Source organism: Carettochelys insculpta, chromosome 3 (assembly GCF_033958435.1).
Source record: "Carettochelys insculpta isolate YL-2023 chromosome 3, ASM3395843v1, whole genome shotgun sequence".
Classification (NCBI taxonomy): Eukaryota; Metazoa; Chordata; order Testudines; family Carettochelyidae; genus Carettochelys; species Carettochelys insculpta.
In genome coordinates, this window is record NC_134139.1 from 73,294,507 (window position 1) to 73,314,603 (window position 20,097).

Consider the following 20,097-nt stretch of genomic DNA (forward strand, 5'->3'; position numbering starts at 1 on the left):
ATCCTTGTCTGAATATGTTAGATAATGTTTTACATTAATATCAAGGAGAGATTTTAAAAACTGTAATTAAAAAGACTGAAAACACTAGTGATCATCTCATACTTATACCAAGATGATATTATCAAAATCAAGATAACATAACATCAATCTGTAGGCAAGCAATATGAATAGACATATAGCTAATTGTACATTAAAGACACATAAACTGAGCTCTCAATTAATATTTTCAAAATGAAATATATGGTCTACTTTCCCAGCAATGGAGACCTCTTCTTAAACCCTTGCATGTAAAACAGAAATCTTTACATTATGACTGAGAACACTTACATAAAATGCTCCTATTCTCAAACATTTACAGTATTCTGCATATAATTACATAATTAACAGAATTATTAAACATGGATGAGCACAATTTGTTCGGAAAGAGTTCACATATTTTTTCCTAAAGGGAAATCATACCTCACCAAACTACCACAATTCTTTGATGGGCTTAACAAGCATGTGGAAAAGGTGGATCCAGTGGATATGAGTGTACCTATATTTTTAGAAAGCCTTTGGTAAGGTCCTTCACCAAAGGCTCTGAAACAAAATAAGCTGTCATAGGGCAAGAGGGAAGGTCCTCTCATGGAATGTAACCGATTAAATGATAAAAAACAAAGAGTACATCTATACTTACTGGGAGATTGACCCATTCAGGGTTGATTTTTCAGGGTTCAACTTTGCACACCTAGTGGGGATGCACAAAATTGAACTATCAGGACTTGACAGTTGACCATAATACTCCTCATTATCATGAAGAGTAAAGAAGGTCAATAGGAGAGTTTCTCCCATTGACCTCCCTCTGTGAGAACAGTCAGAGAAGTTGATCCTAGATACGTTGATTCCATCTATTCAACTGTCATAGCTGGAACTGCATATCTAGAATCAACTTTCAGCTCTATTGTAGACCTGGCCAAAGAGTAGGAACAAATGGTTAGTTTTTAAGCTAAAGAGAGCTATATAGTAGTGTCCCTCAGAGATCTGCACTAGCACCAGGATTCTTTAACATGTTTATAAATTATCTGGAAGAAAGGGTAAACAACTGGCAAAAAAGTGCAGATTATACAGAACTGCTAAAGACAGTTAAGTCCAAAGCAGACTGTGAAGTGTTACAAAGTGATCTGACAAAACTGGATGACTAGGCAACAAATTAGCATATGAACTTCAATGTTGATTAATATAAAATAATGCACAGAGGAAAACATAATCCCAACTATGCATATAAAATGATGGGACCTAATTTATCTTTTACCATTCAAGAAAGATCTTGATGTCACTATGGATAGTTCTCTGAAATCATCCACTCAATGTGCAGCAGCAGTCAAAAAAGCAAACAGAATGTTGCGAATAATTAGGAAAGGGACAGATGAGCCAGAAAATATGTACATATATGTACATCAATGGTATGCCCACATCTTTAATACTACATGCAGATGTGGTTGTCCCATCTCAAACAGATATACTGGAATTGGAAAAGGCAAAGAAAGGGAAAACAAAATCCATTAGGGCTATGGAACAGCTTCCGTGTGAGGTGAGATTAATAAGTGTCACTTTCAGCTTGGAAGACAGATGACTAACCAGGTTATAATAGAGGTCTACAAATTGTGACTTGTGTGAAGAAAAGAAAATAAGGAAATGCTATTTACTTTATCTCATAACAAAAGAACTAGGAGGTCACCAAATGAAATTAATAGGAAGTAGCTTTAAAACAAACAAAAGAAAGTACCACTTCACATAGCATGCAGCAGAGGTGCTGGCACAACTTCTCTCATGTTGGTGGTAAGTGCCACTGAACCAAATAAGTGTTTTATATAATGTAAACCACTTCAACCTCAGGTGTGCAGCAGCAGCCTCAGCATCCCTAGTTCAAGCACCTGTCATGTGCAGTCAAGCCATGGCACCTCTTTGCCAAAGGATGTTGTGAAGTCCAAGACTACAACAGAGTTGGAAAAGGATTAGATAAATTCATAGAAGATAGTTCCATTACTGGATATTAGCTGAGTGAGGCAGGTATGATGTCCCTAGCCTCTGTTTGCCAGAAGCTGAAAATGGGCAACAGCGGATGGATCATTTGATGATCACATATTCAGTTCACTCCCTGTGAAACATCTGGTATTGGTCACTTTCAGAAAACAGTATGCTGGGCTATATGGACCTTTGGTATGACTCAGGATGACGGTTCTTTGGTTTTTAATTACCCAACAGGAAAAAGCTGCTTATTTTGGGGCAGGGATGGAGAAGAAAGACAAGGAAGTTAATAAAAATCCATGTGGCTATTTTAAATTTAAGTAAGTATAAGAGGAAGCATGTTTCACATGTTAAAGATGGAGATTCATTGTGTACACAGAACAATGTGCAATCCAACTTGCTGCTTGAAGCAGAGACACAGATGAAGAATAAAAACAGGCATTCACATGGGTGAAACGAGACATCAGTGAGGCCAATTCATATTGTGCAAATTCCATGGTCATCCTTAAACACAGCCCTGGAAATTACACGATTTACGTAGAGTAAACCGTGTCCATTTTCTTCTCCACCATCATCATTCAGTAGGGTGCAAAGCTCTACCTCCACACCCCCAGGCTTCTTTACCAATTAATCTACACATGGCCAGCGAGAACAGTAAATCTATTTCTTAACCTTTTGCACATGATACAGGAACTCTCCATACAGTTTGGAGGAAAACAATGGGGAAAGCAAGAGTTACACCAGAAGAAAGGCTCAGATCTAGACTGAAGACGTTATTCTAGCCCATAAGCTAAAGCAGCACATAAAGGAATGGAAGATTGTGTGCTGAAATCGCAAGACCAGGTCATGGGGTGCATTCCTTTCAGATATATTATCCTAATTTTAGTCAGGTTAAAAGACTTTCATTTTATTTCAAAGAGGATAATTAAGTAAATACACTTACAAATACATTGGAAAGGGAGATATCCATTTAGAAGAAAGAGTAGAAAAAAAACAAATGAACAATTTTGGATAAATTACTGTGTAAAAACTAAACCTTTTAGGGTTCACATGAACTTTTCAAAACCTTTTGAAATTTACATAGCATTTCCTTATGCCTTAAGTAAAAGGTTTCCGGAATTAGGATACCCATTAACTGGAAATTTATTCATACAAAATTTTGGGGGATACAAATACCCTCATCATAGAAGCTCTCTGATGGCTTAGATGGATGTGTGAAACCATCATACAGGCATAGCAGAAACAGAATGGGTGCATCTACACTAAACCCATGTTTCGAAATCAATTTAAACAGGGGGCCCAATTTTGAAAGAGGCTGCTGAGCATCCACACCCATAATGGCCTCTTTCAAAATTGCTTTTGGTGAAAAGGCGTGCACATTTCAAAATCACTCTTCACATCCGATTTCAGGAAAAGTGGCCCTTTTCTAAACTGATTTTCGAAATAGGGCATGCGTAGATGCTTTGGGGCCGCTCTTTCGAAATAGTGAGCCCTTCATGGCGGCAGCCATAGGGAGCATGGAGAAGCTCTGGCAAGCCCCAGTGGGGCTCTGTGGTCTCCAGGGCCACCCTCTTAAAGCTGCAAGGCCCCAGAAACCCTGCAGGAAGTTGAGAGCACGCCCAGAGCCTCAGGAGCACGAGCTCTGCCAGGCATGTGCTCCAGCAGCCCTGAGACTAGAGCCACACAGTCCATGAGCTGGATGGCAAGCTGCCCACGCTCCAGGGACCTCCAGAAGGTCCTCTCCACACAGGCTGAGGGGTTGCGGCAGGTGAGCCAGGGCCAGAAAAGGAGGGCCTGGACAGAGACCAAGATTAAAGACCTCCTCGGCCTCTGGGCAGATGAGGACATGCTGTTGCACAACACCAAGCAGCCCAAAATGCTGTTGTCTTTGATTGGCTGTCGCTGGGACTGTGGAAGTGAGGCCACCCCCAGCACACAACTGATCAAGTCAGGTTGAAAGTAAAGGAGCTGAGGCAGGCCTACAGCCAGGCCAGAGACACCTGCAGGCGAATATGGGGCAGGGGCCACCCTGAGGTGCCCGCACTATTATGAACTGGACCAGCTCCTTGGACCCAAGGGCAACCCTGAGCCAGCTGCCATGGTTGACATGGCCGGCCCCGAGTCAGAAGTGCACTATCAATCAGCACCATCAGGCTGGACTGGGGCAGTGGAGCCAGGGAGAGGCTCAGGTGATGAAGGCCCCCTCATTGTCGCTGCCAGCACCAGCTCTGCTAGCCAGGCCCCCTCGTGGCAGGTGTCCCCTGATCTGTTCTCCAGAGTCCCAGGGAGGTGATGGGTGGATTGGGCAGGCTGGGGTCGGGGGGACACCCTGTCCTGGGCTGAGCCATCCTGCGTCCCCTGGCCACGTCCCAGACCAGTGCCGGTTGGGTTGTCAGCCGCAGGCAGCTGCTGGTGCTCCATTTGCTGTGACATTCTCAGAGTATGGTGTGTTCAGTGCTGTCTGCTGCTCTGCAGTGGCTGTGTGTGTGCATGGTGGGTGTGTTTGGGAGGGGCCCTTTAAGGGGGCCACTGGCTGTGAGACCCAGAAGGATTTGTCAGCCATGTGACCGTGTGTGTGGTGTTTCCTGGCTTGTTCTTTTGAAAGGGTTCATGCTGTTGTGTGGACACTCCTTTTTGAAAGACCAGGGGCCTCTTTCAAAATAGTGGACCAGTATGGTGATCCGCTTTGTGTGTGTGGCCACATTCTTTCAAAATCATTTGTTCCTATTTAGATTTTCAACGTTCCACCTTTCAAGATTTGTGTGTAGTGTAGACACAGCCAATGTGTCAGAACATAACATCATAACAGCCATACTGAGTCAGACCCACAGGCCCATCAAGCCCAGTATCCTGTCTTGACAGCAACGAAGGGTCCTGTGGCGCCTTATAGACTAACAGAAAAGTTTTGAGCATGAGCTTTCGTGAGCACAGACTCACTTCATCAGATGCTAGTCTTGGAAATCTGCAGGGCTAGGTATAAATAAGCCAGAGCAAGGGTGGGCCTAACAAGGGCTTGTAGCCTACAAGTCACCCTTGCTGACTGAGCTAACCTTGTTAGCCTCACCCTTGCTCTGGCTTATTTATACCTAGCCCTGCAGATTTCCAAGACTAGCATCTGATGAAGTGAGTCTGTGCTCATGAAAGCTCATGCTCAAAACTTTTCTGTTAGTGTATAAGGTGCCACAGGACCCTTCATTGCTGTTACAGATCCAGACTAACACGGCTACCCCTCCGAAACTTGTCTTTTGACAGTGGCCAATGCCAGGTGCCCCAGAGGGAATGAACAGAACAGGTAATCATCAAGTGATCAATTCCCTGTCGCCCATTTTCAGCCTCCTGCAGACAGATGCAAGGGACACCAGCCATGCCCATCCTGGCTAATAGCCATTGATGGACCCCACCCCCATGAATGTATCTAGTTCTTTTTTAAACTCCACTATAGTCTTGGTCTTCACAACATTCTCCGGCAAGAAGTTCCAAAGGTTAAGTGTGCGTTGTGAGAAAAAATATCTCCTATTGTTTGTTTTAAAGTTGCTGCCTATTAATTTCATTTGTTGCACCTGTTTTCAATGTGTTCAGTAATTTTTTACTGGGACATTTATCTGTTTATTGTCTCAAGGTTTATTATTACGTGAATTGACTTCACTTGATTTAAACCCTTGTACTCTGAGTGGAGCATAGGTCGTCTACAAGTCTCCACCTCTCCAGTCTATCTTGGGACAAAATTTCTTGCTGACCCAAGGAGTACCCTACTTGTTGTACCTCAATCTCAATAGATCTTCTGCTCATTGTCAGAGGTCTTGCTTTTCTGCATTTTCCTTGCAGATTCCATTTGACAGCTTGACGGACTATGCTGGACGATGGTTTTCTGAGAGTATGGCCTAGCCATCCCCACTTTCTTCTCTTGATTTGTACGTCCAGTGGTTTTCTCCTGCTGTGTTTCAAAGTTCCTCATTTGTGACCTCAGCTATGTCTACACTATGAGATAAAATCGATTTTAAGGCATTTAGCCTGATTTTACCTTGTGCCTGTCTTCACTGTAAATTCCATTAGCTCAATTTATGGAGCACTAAAATTGATATAATATCGACATTATAATATCATTAGAACCTGACTGGTGTAGTACTCAGGTCAAATCTAAAATTCTGAATGAAGTGCCATGTCTTGAAAACAACTCATTAGCCTCCAGCGATGCACCTCACAATGCCCCCCAGTTCTACACTCTGTCCTCTTCCATCTCCACTGCTCTCAGTTGCACAGGAATTAGGCAACAGGAAGACTGTTTCAATGTGGCACCTGGAAGCCCGTGGCTGTACTGTCATGCTTGCATGAGAGGCTGAAAAATCTTTTTCTTTCTTTCTGTTATTCAGGGGTCTTGCCGCTACCCAGTGGGAAGTCTCCTTCAGCAGCTAAGATTTTCAGAGGCTGGCAGCCACCCAGAGAAAGTCGCTGGTGGCTGAGATATTCAGGGGTCTTGCAGCCACCTGGCAAAAGTTTCCCTTGGCAGCTAAGATTTTCTGGGGCTGGCAGCCACCTGCGAAAAGTCTCCCTTGGCAGCTAAGATGTTCAAGGGTTGGCAGCCACCTGAGGAAAGAGTCCAGTGGCAGAGATATTCGGGTGCCTGCAGCTGTTGGGGGAAGTCTCTCTCCACCCCTAATACTTGGGGGCTGGCTTAAGACCTTCAAGTGCCCAGAGGCAGGGGCTAGGACCATGCATTGTTAAAGGATTTAAAGTGTACTCAGTCCAGTGGGGCAGCCTTTTTGTCATGCTCTCTCTGTGTAATTAAACCCTGGTTCCCCATTGTCTGCAGGCATAGGAAGTGCCATGTAACACCCATGTGTACTGAGATATACATTTCAAGATTATGAAATGGGTGCAAATTGTTGCTCTGAGGATCTTCTTTGCCAGGAGGTCTAAATACAGAACCAAGACTTTCCTCTGGCTCCACTGGGCATAGAGGCAGGTGGTGAATCCTAACACAAGGCTTCCTGGGCTCTCAGTGGCTTTAAGAAGGGACAGAGGCAGGCACCACAGAGTACTGATTATTGTGAACAGGGTGTCCCCTGGGGCACCTGGAGGCCTTTTCAGTCAACAGAAGAAAAAATTTTGTCAGTAGGGTGACTGTCCTCTGAGACCAAATATGTGTATGGACCTGATCCAAAGACCATTGGAGCCAACATAGTAGCTCTACAATTACAACAGTTCTCCAACTAAGGCTTGGAGTGACCAACCAAGCCATAACAGATTTGATGATCTATTGCATTTTCAGTGTAACGCCCGTGTCCACTACTCACACATACACTTCCAGATTTTGGAGTGGGTACAAGGATGAAAATTCTTGTTCTGAGGATCTCCTTTGCCAGGCGGTCTAACCCCAGATCCAAGCCTGGGCCTGCTGGTAATGGGACAGGTGGTGGGTCCTGCCCTGGAGTGTTGGCAAGAGACCAAAGGAGCCATAACTGATCTAACGACCCATTGCATTTTCAGTGAAGTCTACTTACATATACATTTCAGGTGCAAATTCTTGTTCTGAGAATCTTCTTTGCTAGGAGGTCTAAATCCAGATCCAGGTGGTGGATCCCACCCTGGAGAGTTGGCCAGCACCCTGGGCCTAGATATAGCCCTGCTGGAGCTTCTTCCCCTCCACCTAGACTTCCTCCATGCTGCAGTGGAGGGCAGAGGGGGTGGCCTTGTTCCATCAGGGTGGAGGCCATCCAGCATAGGCTTGGGCATTACAGCACTTCACTTTGGGGTCTTGCAGTAGCTCCTCCTCACCCCACAGGTCCAGGAGGGTCTTCACCTTCGGCCCAGTCCAGAAGGGACCTGCCTCTTGGTGCCCTGGGCTGGCTCCTGGGACTGTCTGGCTGATACCTTGAGGACCCAGGGATTTGGTGTGTCATGTAGAATGCTGGCTACAAAGGAGTGAGTGCAAGGGTGTTTGAACAGCAGCTTGTAGCTCTGCTGTTCACGCACACTCAGAAATTTGTCACCACAGTGGTTGGCCTTTGAGACAAAATTCTTGATCTGACGATCTTCTTTGCCAGGAGGTCTAAATCCAGATCCAAGCCTTTCTCCTGGGCCTACAGAGGCTTTTGGCCTTGCTGATATGAGGAGTCACCTCGGTTTCTGTGACCCTTCCTCCCCACTTAACATCTAACATGTACTCCAGTGCTTTTGCATTCTGTTTTAAAAACCTGTCAGCTGGGAAGCCCAAAAAGAGAAGTTACTCACCGTAGTAACGGTGGTTCTTCGAGATGTGACCCCGTGGGTGCTCCACAATAGGTGTCGGGCTTGCCCGGCGCCGCAGATCGGATCTTCCAAGCAGTTTCTGCCGGACCGCGCATGCGCCGGCGCGCGCCGCTCCCTTGCACACTCCTGGCCATGTGGGCGATCCGGTCCCCGCCAGTTCCTCGACCAACCGCCTCGGGTGCCCCCGTAAAACACTAACAGAGATCCAAAGTGGGGAGAATGGGCGGGTAGTGGAGCACCCACGGGGACACATCTCGAAGAACCACCGTTACTACGGTGAGTAACTTCTCTTTCTTCTTCGAGTGTCCCCGTGGGTGCTCCACAATAGGTGACTACCCAGCAGTAACCCAAGATAGGAGGTGGGTAATCGGATTATGTGCAGCTTGTCCCCGAGAGGACCGCTGCAGAGAGACGGGTATCCTCTTGGAATACCCTGTGAAGGGCGTAATGTTTGGCGAAGGTGTCGTAGGATGACCAGGTCGCCGCTCTGCAAATGTCTTTTAAAGCAACGCCCTTGAAAAAGGCTCTTGATGCCGCCACCGCCCTGGTGGAATGAGCCCTGGGAGTGGCCGATAAAGGAGTCTTTTTGAGCTCGTAGCACATTTTTATGCAGGATACAATGTGCTTTGAGATTCTCTGCGAGGAGAGACCCTCTCCTTTCGATTTGGGAGCGAGGGACACTAGGAGTCTATCCGTTTTCCTGAAGGACTTGGTCCTGTCTACGTAGAAGGCTAGCGCCCTCCTCACGTCCAGGAGGTGTAGGCACGCCTCTTCGTTGGAATTATGAGGCTTTGGATAAAACGAGGGTAGAACAATAGGTTCGCTGATGTGAAACTCGGAAGAAACTTTGGGAACAAAGGCTGGATGCAGCCGAATGGTTACCGCCTCCTTGGAAAAAAAAGTGCAGGGTGGCGTTGCCATGACTGCCGCGAGCTCGATCACCCTACGAGCTGACGTAATTGCAAGAAGAAAGGTCATCTTTATTGTAAGGAGGCGGAGGGGAACCGTGGCCAAGGGCTCGAACGGTGGTCCCATTAGTGTGGTAAGGACCAGGTCCAAGTTCCACGAAGGTGGAATCGGTTTCCGAGGGGGGTATAGGTTTACCAACCCTTTGAGGAACCTGGTAACCATAGGGTGGGCGAACACCGTGTGCCCGTCCTCGTCATGTCTGAACGCCGAAATGGCGGCAAGGTGGACCTTTAACAAGGATAGTGAGAGTCCTCCTCTCTTGAGGTCCAGTAAATACTCTAGTATTACAGGTATACGCACCAAAAGGGGGGCCAGCTGTTTGGTAGAACACCAAGCCGTGAAGCGAGTCCACTTTTGTTTGTAGGTCTTCCTGGTGGAAGTCCTCCTGCTACTTTCTAGGACTTGCTGTACTTCCACTGTGCATGTGCTCTCTATGGAGCTGAGCCATGGATTAACCACGCTTGCAGTCGCAGGCTTTGGGGGTGCGGATGCACTATGGACCCCTGGGCTTGCGTGAGCAGATCCGGCGCCACCGGAAGGGGCATCGGTGGACGGTCCGACATGCGCAGGAGTAGGGGGAACCATTGTTGTCGATCCCACGTTGGGACTATCAGGATCATCCGGGCCCTTTCCCTCCTGGCTTTCTGCAAAACTTTGTGGATCAGCACTGTGGGAGGAAACGCATAAAGCAGGGGGCCCCTCCACGGGATCGCGAACGCGTCCCCCAGGGACCCCCATCCCAGGCCTGCCCTGGAGCAGAACCGTGGGCACTTCTTGTTGTGCTGAGTGGCAAACAGATCTATCTGGGGAAAACCCCATGCGTGGAAAATCGGCCGTAGCAGATCGGGACGGATCTGCCACTCGTACGTGAGTGCAACACGCCTGCTCAGCTGGTCTGCCTTCACGTTGTGCGCACCCAGCAAGTATGAGGCTTTCGAGATTATATTGTTGGTGATGCACCAGTTCCATAAGCGGATTGCTTCCGCGCATAGGGCACGGGATCGAGCTCCTCCTTGCCTGTTTATATAAAACATGGTAGAGGTATTGTCTGTACTGATCCCGACTACTTTGCTTTGTATGTGGTCTCGAAAGCGTCTGCAGGCGTTGAACACTGCTCTGAGCTCCAGTACATTGATGTGTAGTGACTGTTCTGTGGGTGACCACAGTCCTTGAGTCACCTTTTCGCCCATGTGCGCTCCCCACCCTATGAGGGAGGCATCTGTAGTGAGAAAAACCGATATTTGCGGCTGGTGGAAGGGTACCCCTGTTAGCAAGTTCCTGGGGTTTACCCACCATTGTAGGGATTTGCGCACCCCGGCTGTGGGCGACACCACCCTGTGAACGGTGTGTATTGCCGGTTTGTATACGCTCGCCAGCCAGTGCTGCATGCTGCGCATGTGTAACCTGGCGTTCTGTACTACGAACGTCGCCGCTGCCACGTGGCCCAGCAGCTGCAAGCACGTCAAGACCGGCACTGTAGGGCTGAAGGTGATGACTTGCACGAGGGAACCGATGGCCCGAAAGCGAGCCTCTGGTAGATATACTCTCGCTGTAACCGAGTTTATGCGAGCCCCTATGAACTCTATGTCCTGTGTGGGGTCTATTTTTGATTTTGCCAGATTGATAACTAGGCCGAGTGAAGAGAACGTGTTTGCTGTGACGCGTATCATGCGCAGAACCTCCCCCTTCGAGGCCCCTTTGAGCAGGCAGTCGTCCAGATACGGGAAAAGAAATACCTCCTGTCTGTGCAGGTAGGCTGACACCACTGCCAAGGTCTTGGTGAAGACTCTGGGGGCCGAGGAGAAGCCAAACGGTAGGACCTTGTATTGGAAGTGTTCGTTGCCTACCATGAACCGGAGGAATCGCCGGTGAGCCGGATGGATAGTTATGTGGAAGTACGCGTCTTGTAAATCGAGGGCTGCGAACCAGTCTCCATTGTCCAGTGCCGTAAGGATGGAGGCGATTGTGGTCATCCGAAAACGTTGCTTGCGCAGGTACCTGTTGAGGCCGCGAAGGTCTAAGATGGGCCTCCAGCCTCCTGTCTTTTTCTCCGTGAGGAAGTACCGGGAGTAGAACCCTTTCCCTTGCAGTTGCTCTGGCACCCTTTCCACTGCCCCTATGAGCATGAGATGGGCCACCTCCTGCCTGAGCCTCGCTACATGGGAGGGCTCCTGGAGGTGGGGCTTGGGTGGAGGTCGCGACGGTGGGAGCGACTGGAAGGGGATGGCGTACCCCGTGGCTATGATCTCCAGCACCCATTTGTCTGTGGTGATCCTTTGCCACTGGTCGTAGAATGGTCGGAGGTGATGGTGGAATAGCCGCTTCGGATGACCTTGTGCGATGGTAGTGATGGCGCAGCCCTGGATCTGTATGTCAAACTTGTGGCCTTTGGCCCCGCCCCGAGGATGCACGGCTCTGTTGTGAGCGTCGCCTGGGAGTTCTGTACTGCTGGTGCTGTTGATGTCGCCCTTGCTCGTAACCCCTGTGATACTGGGGGCGCTGTTGCTGGTACTGGTACCGCCTTTGTTGAGGGTAGTACCTTTTCTTTGTGTATGGAGGGGTGTAAATCCCCAGAGTCCTGAGTGTGGCTCTTGAATCTTTACTGGAATGAAGGACCGAGTCAGTTGATTCAGCAAACAGCTTCTGCGAGTCGAAGGGAAGGTCAACTATCTTCGCCTGCAGATCCCTCGGTATACCCGAAGTCTGGAGCCAGGACTCCCTTCGCATCACCACTGCCGTTGCTGTGGAACGTGCTGCTGTGTCCGCAACGTCCAGAGCAGTCTGAACTCCCGTCCTCGCGGCCGCGTAGCCTCCTTGCACTATGGCCTTGAGCACCGGCTTTTTGTCCTCTGGAAGCGAGTCCATGAGGGAGGTTAACCTGGAATAGTTGTCAAAATTATGGTTTGCTAAGTGCGCTGCGTAATTTGCCATTCGCAGCGTTAAAGTGGAGGAGGAGTAGACCTTTCTGCCGAACAGCTCTAGCTTCTTGGCATTTTTGTCTATTCCCCCGTCTTGAATTGAGATGTCTTTGATCTTTGTTGCGAGGACTCCACCACCAAGGAATTTGGCTGTGGGTGGCTAAACAGGAACTCCATGCCCTTCGCCGGCACGAAGTATTTCTTATCCGCTCTCTTTTGGACGGGCGGAATAGTCGCAGGGGTCTGCCATATCGTAGTGGCGGACTCTAAGATTGCTTCATCAAGCGGTATTGCTATTTTGGAGGAGGCCGGAGGTCTCAAATTTTTGAGGAGCTTATGATGTTTCTCTTGCACCTCTGCTGTCTGGATGCCTTGTGTGAAGGCCACCCTCTTAAACAGCTCTTGAAACTGTTTGAGATCGTCCGGAGGATGGACGTCCCCCGGGGCCGTAGCCTCGTCCGGGGAGGAGAGCGAGGAACCGCTGGGGTACGTCTCTCTGGACCCTTCCGGTTCCTGCTGGTGATGGTACACCCTCTCGCTAGAGGTTTGCGAGGGAAAATCTCGGGGTTCCATGACCAGTCCCCCCTGAGATGCTTGAGTCTCTGTCCCCGGTGGCAGTTGCCCTCGGGGGTACGAGATAGTCTGTGGGGATCTTTCCCTAGTAGATTGCCGATGGTGTCTATGCCCCGCGTGGTAGGGGCGACCATGGCAGTATAGGCATTGTTCTTGGGAAGGTGACCTAAACCACTCCCTTGGTGCGTACCCTCTGCGTCTGGGGGAGGGAGATCGTCGAGACACTGGAGAGAGCGATTTTGCATAATAGTCCAGCGGTTCAAACCCCAGGAAGGGTGAAGGTGGTGCCATCCAGGGTGAGGCTGGTTGTAAAAATGGAGAAGGGGGCTCCGGGTAGGCTAGGGGGGACCCCTGCCTTCTGGTTGGAGTCTGCAACATGAGCGGAGGGCTGTGAGAAAGCAGCTCCACAGCCCTGTCCGGAGAGGGGCTGCAATGCCTCCTCTTGTGTGCAGCCTTCCCCCTCCCTGGAGGAGGTAACTCCGCCCCCTGACGCGCAGGGGATCCTGGCCCCGTCGGCACCGTGCTAGGCACGCTCGAAGGCGGTGCCACACGTGCGGTGTCCTTGTGCGCCTGCAGGCTACGTGCCTGCGCGCTCTGCACCGCCGGTTCCCCGGGGGTCGGTGCCGCTGCCTGCGGTGCCGCCGGTACAGGCACTTGTTTAGCCGCCGCCCTGCCTGCGGTGCAGGGCGGCTGGCTGATTATCGGAGGCTGAGCCACTTCCACGTGGCTCTCCCTGCCGCCGCCGATCAGCTGTTGCTGCGGCTGGGGGCTGCTCGCTCCTCCCGTCCCGCTCGCTGTTGCTGCCGGCAGGGATCGGGCTGGGGAGGCTTTCCTCTGTTTTTGCGCTGATGGGGTGAGGGAGGCAGCTTTCCTTTTATGGGCCCCGGAGGGTCCCTCCTGCTGCGGCCGCTCCGGCACGTCTGGCTGGAGGGCCTTATCAAAAAGCAGCATTTTAAGCCGCATCTCCCTGTCTCTCCGTGCTCTGGTTGTTAATTTAGCACAGAAGGAGCATTTCTGTGCCACATGGGACTCCCCCAGGCACCTTATGCATAGACTGTGCCCATCGGATGCTGGCATCGCCTCTCGGCAGGACTCACATTTTTTAAATCCTGAAGAGGACATTGTTGGTGAGTCTTTCAGTTGTTAAGCGGGTACTTAGCACCTTCTCTGTGCTGTTTTCCCCGTCCGATGGCCTGCCTCAGCAGGAGGGCTGATGGCCCTATGCTCCTGGCCTCCGGCGCTTGTTACTGGGACTGGATTGAAGCTGTCCCACTTGTAGTTTGTTTGTTTGTTTTTTTCAAAAATAACAACCGGCTAACTTGCAGTCGCCTAAGTACTTGAAAAACTTAAGAGAAAAACAGTTAAAGTCATTGAATACGCTACTTGGCCTTAGCCTAGTCGGATTCCGTCTGCAGCCGACGGCGGTTAAGAGGAACTGGCGGGGACCGGATCGCGCACATGGCCAGGAGCGCGCAAGGGAGCGGCGCGCGCTGGCGCATGCGCGGTCCGGCAGAAACTGCTTGGAAGATCCGATCTGCAGCGCCGGGCAAGCCCGACACCTATTGTGGAGCACCCACGGGGACACTCGAAGAAGAATCTTTTTTCTAACATTTCCGAACCATTTTACTACCACTCACATCCCCCCCCATGTATCAAAAGCTCCTCTCTTATACAGGCAAGCCAGATTCCACCTGGAAAAAGGGATGTTTGGTTAACATGGCAGAGGAATGAGGGAAATGAAATGTAGAAAGATGTCACCAGATACCCACAGCCATTTGTGGGGCATTTTTTCCCATGTGGTACCAGTGAAAATACCCAGAATGCTACAGGGATCATGGAACTGTGGGATAGGTTCCCACAATACACTGCCGCAAAGTTGATTTTGGCAACTTGTGTGTGACAGCAATAAGTCGATTTTGTGGGGAGCCTGTGGGAAGGAGAGAATACTCAAAACTGAATTTATAAAACCCAGTGTTAAAAAATAGATTTTAATATAGTTAATTTTAGCTTTTAGCATAGACACAGCCTACATCTTGCCATTTGATGCAAAGGATGTACCTCAGATATCCACTTACAGATGTTTGTAGACTGTGATTTGAAAACTTTTTAGTACCCTAGGTCCGACATCCATACAAGAGCACACTCTTCACACCTGTGTTGCAAATTTGTAGTTTCATCATTGCAGTTGTTATTTCTGAACTCTATTAAATCAACCACATTAACTGAATACCAATTAATTGGGAGTTTCAGAAACTGGCCAACCATAAAAAGAGGTGACAAAAAAAAAGACAACTAATACATAAAATAAAGCTTTAAAATGCATGAAATATTTTTCTAAATAATTAAAATATGCATTATACTAAAATTTGGGAAGGGTTTTTTTGCCTCTTTAAACAACTGCTTTAATATTTTAAAACAATATGTAAGAAAGCTTATCTGCCACTGTTAATTTTATCCATTCAGATACTATAGCTCTGCATAGCCTCCCACTGCCCAGCAATAATTTTCTTTTTTAAAAAAGGCCTTTGTTGACTGTAGTTTTGAAATCTAAAAATTTCAACTGTACAAGGTGTCAAAAATCTGGTGAAAGTTTGAAATTCACTTTAAAATATAAAAAATAAATAAACAAAAGAGTAAAAAGTCCACAAAAAGTACAATAATAAATTTTTAGCTTACTTACCTTCATCATAAGTTTCTGCAGTACCATGGGGGGAAAAGAGAAAACATAAAATGAATATTTGCTCTCAATAATGTAAAAATGTGACATGTTTTCCTTAAAACTGCGAACAAAGTGCACTGAAGTACAAATATTTAAAAGCATGATTTACCATAATAATTATTATATAATTACAGTATGGGCTAGAAAGCACAAATGCTCAAAAATACTTCATAACTTTTGTACAACTTATTCAACTTTAGAGTATCTATTATATTAAATCGTACATCAAATTAAATACTTTTTTATTGTGTAAATTAAAATGGAGTGCAGTGAACATAGAGGGTCATAGCTGGAATATTTTAATAATAATACGATTTGCAAATGCTTTCGAACTTCACTGCAGTGTTCCACATTCAGAAAACACAGTGATCCAGACAGCAACTCACCTGACAGCGGTGTCTATATTATAAACATTCATGTGCACACTAAACTAAAAAAACAGAACTGTGTCTTCTACTTCTTGTATACTGATTGCAAGGGATTATTCCAATGCCATATGCACTAAGATGCCAAAGAATTATGGAAATCCATAATATAGTCTCCAAGTAAGTGTTACATATGAATTAATTTGGCAGAATAACTCCTTTAGTTTTAAGTAATTCTATTTATGATAAACTATCTGTTTGATCTTGTATAGAGCTGTGACACTACGTATCTTTCCAGACCTGAAAAAGAACTCTGGGTAGCTGGCAAGCTTCTCTTTCTCACCAACAGCAATTGGTCCACTAAAAGACATTACTTCACCCACATTCTACTGCTAATACCCTAAGACCAACACAGCTACACCACCACCTATTAAGGTGTAAGATTAGTTCAAATTATTCCTCTGAAAGTGCATTACCTTGCTTTGTCAACATTTAATTTCATCGACCAGGTTGCCCTTTCTAACTAAGTCCTTCAAGGACTTGATTTATCTGCTCATCACTCATTTACATAATTCATCTGTTTCTTGGCTCCAGCTAGTGGCACTGAGCCCAAAACTAGACAGCAGTCTGGCTCCCGGCTCCCCTCCACTTGTGCAATCTGGGAAACTGACCAGTGCTGGTTCCCATCTCTCTGCCACTTTGGGAGACAGCTGGTCAGTTTCCTGGCTCTGCAGTTTTCTGACTCTGTGAGCAGAGGGGAGACGGAAACCAGGCTGCCACCTGGTTCCTAGCTCCTCCTGACTTCTGCAAAATATAGTTATGTGTGGTTGCCCAGGAATGCAACCTACATGTAAACTCAGTGGTCTGCTGTATTAGGAAAGTCTGCAGTATATTTTTACCTAGGTTTTATGATTTATCTGCAGCAAATAAGCAGGACTAGGCAGTCCAACTGGAAGGCACTTTTCTGCAGTCCACTAGTGGTACACGGACCATGGTTCTACAGGGTTATGTTGAAGGGCAAAGGGGAAAGTATTCTTAATAGAATATTGAAAGATATTTCTACAGCTGCATATAAAATTTGAACCTCACATAAACTCAGCCTTAAAAAAAGTGTAGTTTAGAAAGCTACAACATTAATCTCCACTAAATGGAACTGAGCTACAATCCCAAAAGTAGAGTGTTTTATCAAATGGCACAATTCATAATACTCTTAAATTAATTTGAAAATAATTATTTGTATGCAAGTCATTCATCCCTGGATTAAATTATAACTGCAGGCACTGGCATGTAAAAGAGTAATTCCATATTAAAGGCATCACTTAGTGTAATTCTTAATTTGAGCCTCATGTGGCTCTCTCTCCCGTCCTTCTCTCAATTTTCATTTATCTAAATGTATATACACCTAATTGGCTCTCCGTGTGGTGATATGCCTGAGACCCTTGCTCTTTGTCCATTTGCTCTCTGTACACTTCAGGTCATGTCTAAAATCAGAATGTAAAGTTCTTCAAGGTAAGAGCCATGTCTTTGTACTAGTTCTGTAATGTGATTAACATTCTTCTGCCCATAAAGGTATAAAATAACGACAGATGTACTTAGTGTTATAGTGCACACAAGAAAATTCTCACAGAATATTCACATCCACAGATGACTCATTAAAAGCATTTGAAACCATGGTAATTAGCCCAGCTAAACTATCCAACTAAATACTTTTAAATGTTATCACAGATGCTTTATACCTGTTGCTATGCCTTGCTGAAGCTTAGCACTTCATTTCCATTTTTACCTCTGACGCGCCCCTAGTTTCTTTTTTCTACTCCTCTCCAAACTGTATTTCCCAGAGGCCAGTTCTTCTATTTTATTCAGTCCAACTCAGTTTCTCCCAGCAGCCAGATTTTTCTGTTTCTCTCAGTCTAGATTCTCTGATACCTCAACAGGCTCCATGTGGGTTTTGAAAGTAAGTCTTTTACAAGATAGCTAAAATGCGTTCCTCTCTCAGAGATGTACTTACAAGCCGTGTCTACACGTGCACGCTACTTCGAAGTAGCGGCACTAACTTCGAAATAGTGCCCATCACGGCTACACGTGTTGGGCGCTATTTCGATGTTAACATCGACGTTAGGCGGCGAGACGTTGAAGCTGCTAACCCCATGAGGGGATGGGAATAGCGCCCTACTTCGACGTTCAACGTCGAAGTAGGGACCGTGTAGTCGTTGCGCGTCCCACAACTTCGAAATAGCGGGGTCCGCCATGGCGGCCATCAGCTGAGGGGTTGAGAGATGCTCTCTCTCCAGCCCCTGCGGGGCTCTATGGTCACTGTGGGCAGCAGCCCTTAGCCCAGGGCTTCTGGCTGCTGCTGCGGCAGCTGGGGATCCATGCTGCATGCACAGGGTCTGCAACCAGTTGTCGGCTCTGTGGATCTTGTGTTGTTTAGTGCAACTGTGTCTGGGAGGGAACCTTTAAGGGAGCGGCTTGCTGTTGAGTCCGCCCTGTGACCCTGTCTGCAGCTGTGCCTGGCACCCTTATTTCGACGTGTGCTACTTTGGCGTGTAGACGTTCCCTCGCAGTGCCTATTTCGATGTGGTGCTGCGCAACATCGATGTTGAACATCGACGTTGCCAGCCCTGGAGGACGTGTAGACGTTATTCATCGAAATAGCCTATTTCGATGCCGCCACATCGAAATAGGCTACTTCGATGTAGGCTTCACGTGTAGACGTAGCCACAGAGTTATACAAAAAACAGACTTATCAAAAATGTGAATTTGGGCTGAAACACACAGAACTCATTTGAAGGAGAGACAAAGGCTAAAATTCAATATTAGGAGAAAAGGTTCAATCTGATTTTTCCTTAAATATTTTGGGCACAGTTGCATTCAGCTGAAGTCCATGGGAGTCCTGTCATTGCCTTCAGTGGGTGCAGAATTAATTACTTACACTTCAGCACTTAAGAAAAAAAATTGCTTGCTTTCTGAAGGTTGTGTAATGGAAACATTTGCATGAGGATTAGCCACATGGATAAAAACCAACAACACTTTGACATAGGAGGGCTAAATTTCAGGCCAAATTATCAGGAGAGCTCAGCCCTAAGACATTACTGTTGGTTTCAACAGGAGATACAGGGTGCTGAGCAATTTTGAAATATCTGACCACTCTGTCGAGGTGCAGACATGAGAGTTGAACTTTTCTGAAGACCTATGGCCCTTTGTAGGTGCTATATGTGCACTTTTCAAAACTTGGCCACTAATACACAATACAAGTCAACACCAAGTTCCTGGCATGCTGCAGGCAGAACTGGACGCAGGACATTTTAGTACTGTTAAAGCAACAAGGGTGTTTTAAAAGGATGTTTAAAAGGAAAAAGGGGAAAAAACAAGAAGAATGAGAGAAATGTATATTACATGAGACAAGGTTTCTTACCTGTAACTGGAGGTTCTTCAAGGTGTGTTGTCCCTATTTGAGTTCCAAATGCAGGTGCACATGCGGCACCACATGCCAGAGCCAGAATAGTTTTGTAACAGTGTCCCCTGACCCATACATGTACCATATGTGTGCTTGCCTCCAAGGCTACAAGAGTCCATGTGGCTTGATGCTGCTCCAATACCCCTCTTAAAACTATGCAACACAGACTACAAAAGAAGGGACCGAGAGCAGGTATTTGAACCCAAATAGGGACCAAATACCGCAAAGAACCTCCAGTTAAAATAACTAACCTCCTTTTCCTCTTCTTGAAGTGATGGTCCCTGCATGAATTCCAAAGGGGGGTGACTACCAAGCAGTGCTCACCATGGAGGTGAGTGTAAAGGTTCATGAGAAGTTAGTCTGAAGGACAAAATGGCTGCCTGCCACATCTGATTCCACTGCTGAGGCAACAGCCTAGTCACTGGTAAAGGTTTGGACAATATGCCATGTGGCCAAGTGCTCCATTTCTAGAGTTGGATGATTTTTGCAAATAGACAAGAAGGTATGAAGCCTCCTTGCTTGTTGATACAGACAATGGCTATGTTGCTGGATAATAGTTGAATATTTTGGGACAGCATAAGAGGGAGGAATGCCTGACAGTCAAGACGGATGGTTCTCAGTTCCAGCATGTTGACGTGCATCCAGGCTTGTCTCTCAGTGTCTGGAGGTGCTGGGCTGGGTGACCATAAAAGCTGGCACCCCACCCTTTAAGAGAGAAGTCTGCAGTGATGAGAGTAGCATGGGGGCTGGGAGGTATAAATGGGATGCCAACCAGGAGCTAGGATGAGTTGGTCCACCACCTGAGGGAGACCATGAAGGTCTTGGGGAGCAGGATGGCCT

The 20,097-nt window shown here is 47.2% G+C and overlaps 1 protein-coding gene across 12 annotated transcripts in view; it reads right to left on the reverse strand.

Annotated features, from left to right (window-relative positions):
• RYR2 (ryanodine receptor 2) overlaps positions 1-20,097 on the reverse strand; it is a 975,983-nt gene that overhangs the window by 694,172 nt on the left and 261,714 nt on the right. For 10 of the 12 annotated variants that reach the window (XM_074990110.1, XM_074990109.1, XM_074990099.1 and 7 more), the window contains one exon: positions 15,397-15,411. The exons of the other annotated variants lie outside the window; for them this stretch is intronic. In XM_074990110.1, coding sequence (XP_074846211.1) covers positions 15,397-15,411 — 15 coding nt within the window. The remainder of the gene's footprint in view (positions 1-15,396; positions 15,412-20,097) is intronic. 12 annotated transcript variants of the gene reach the window in all.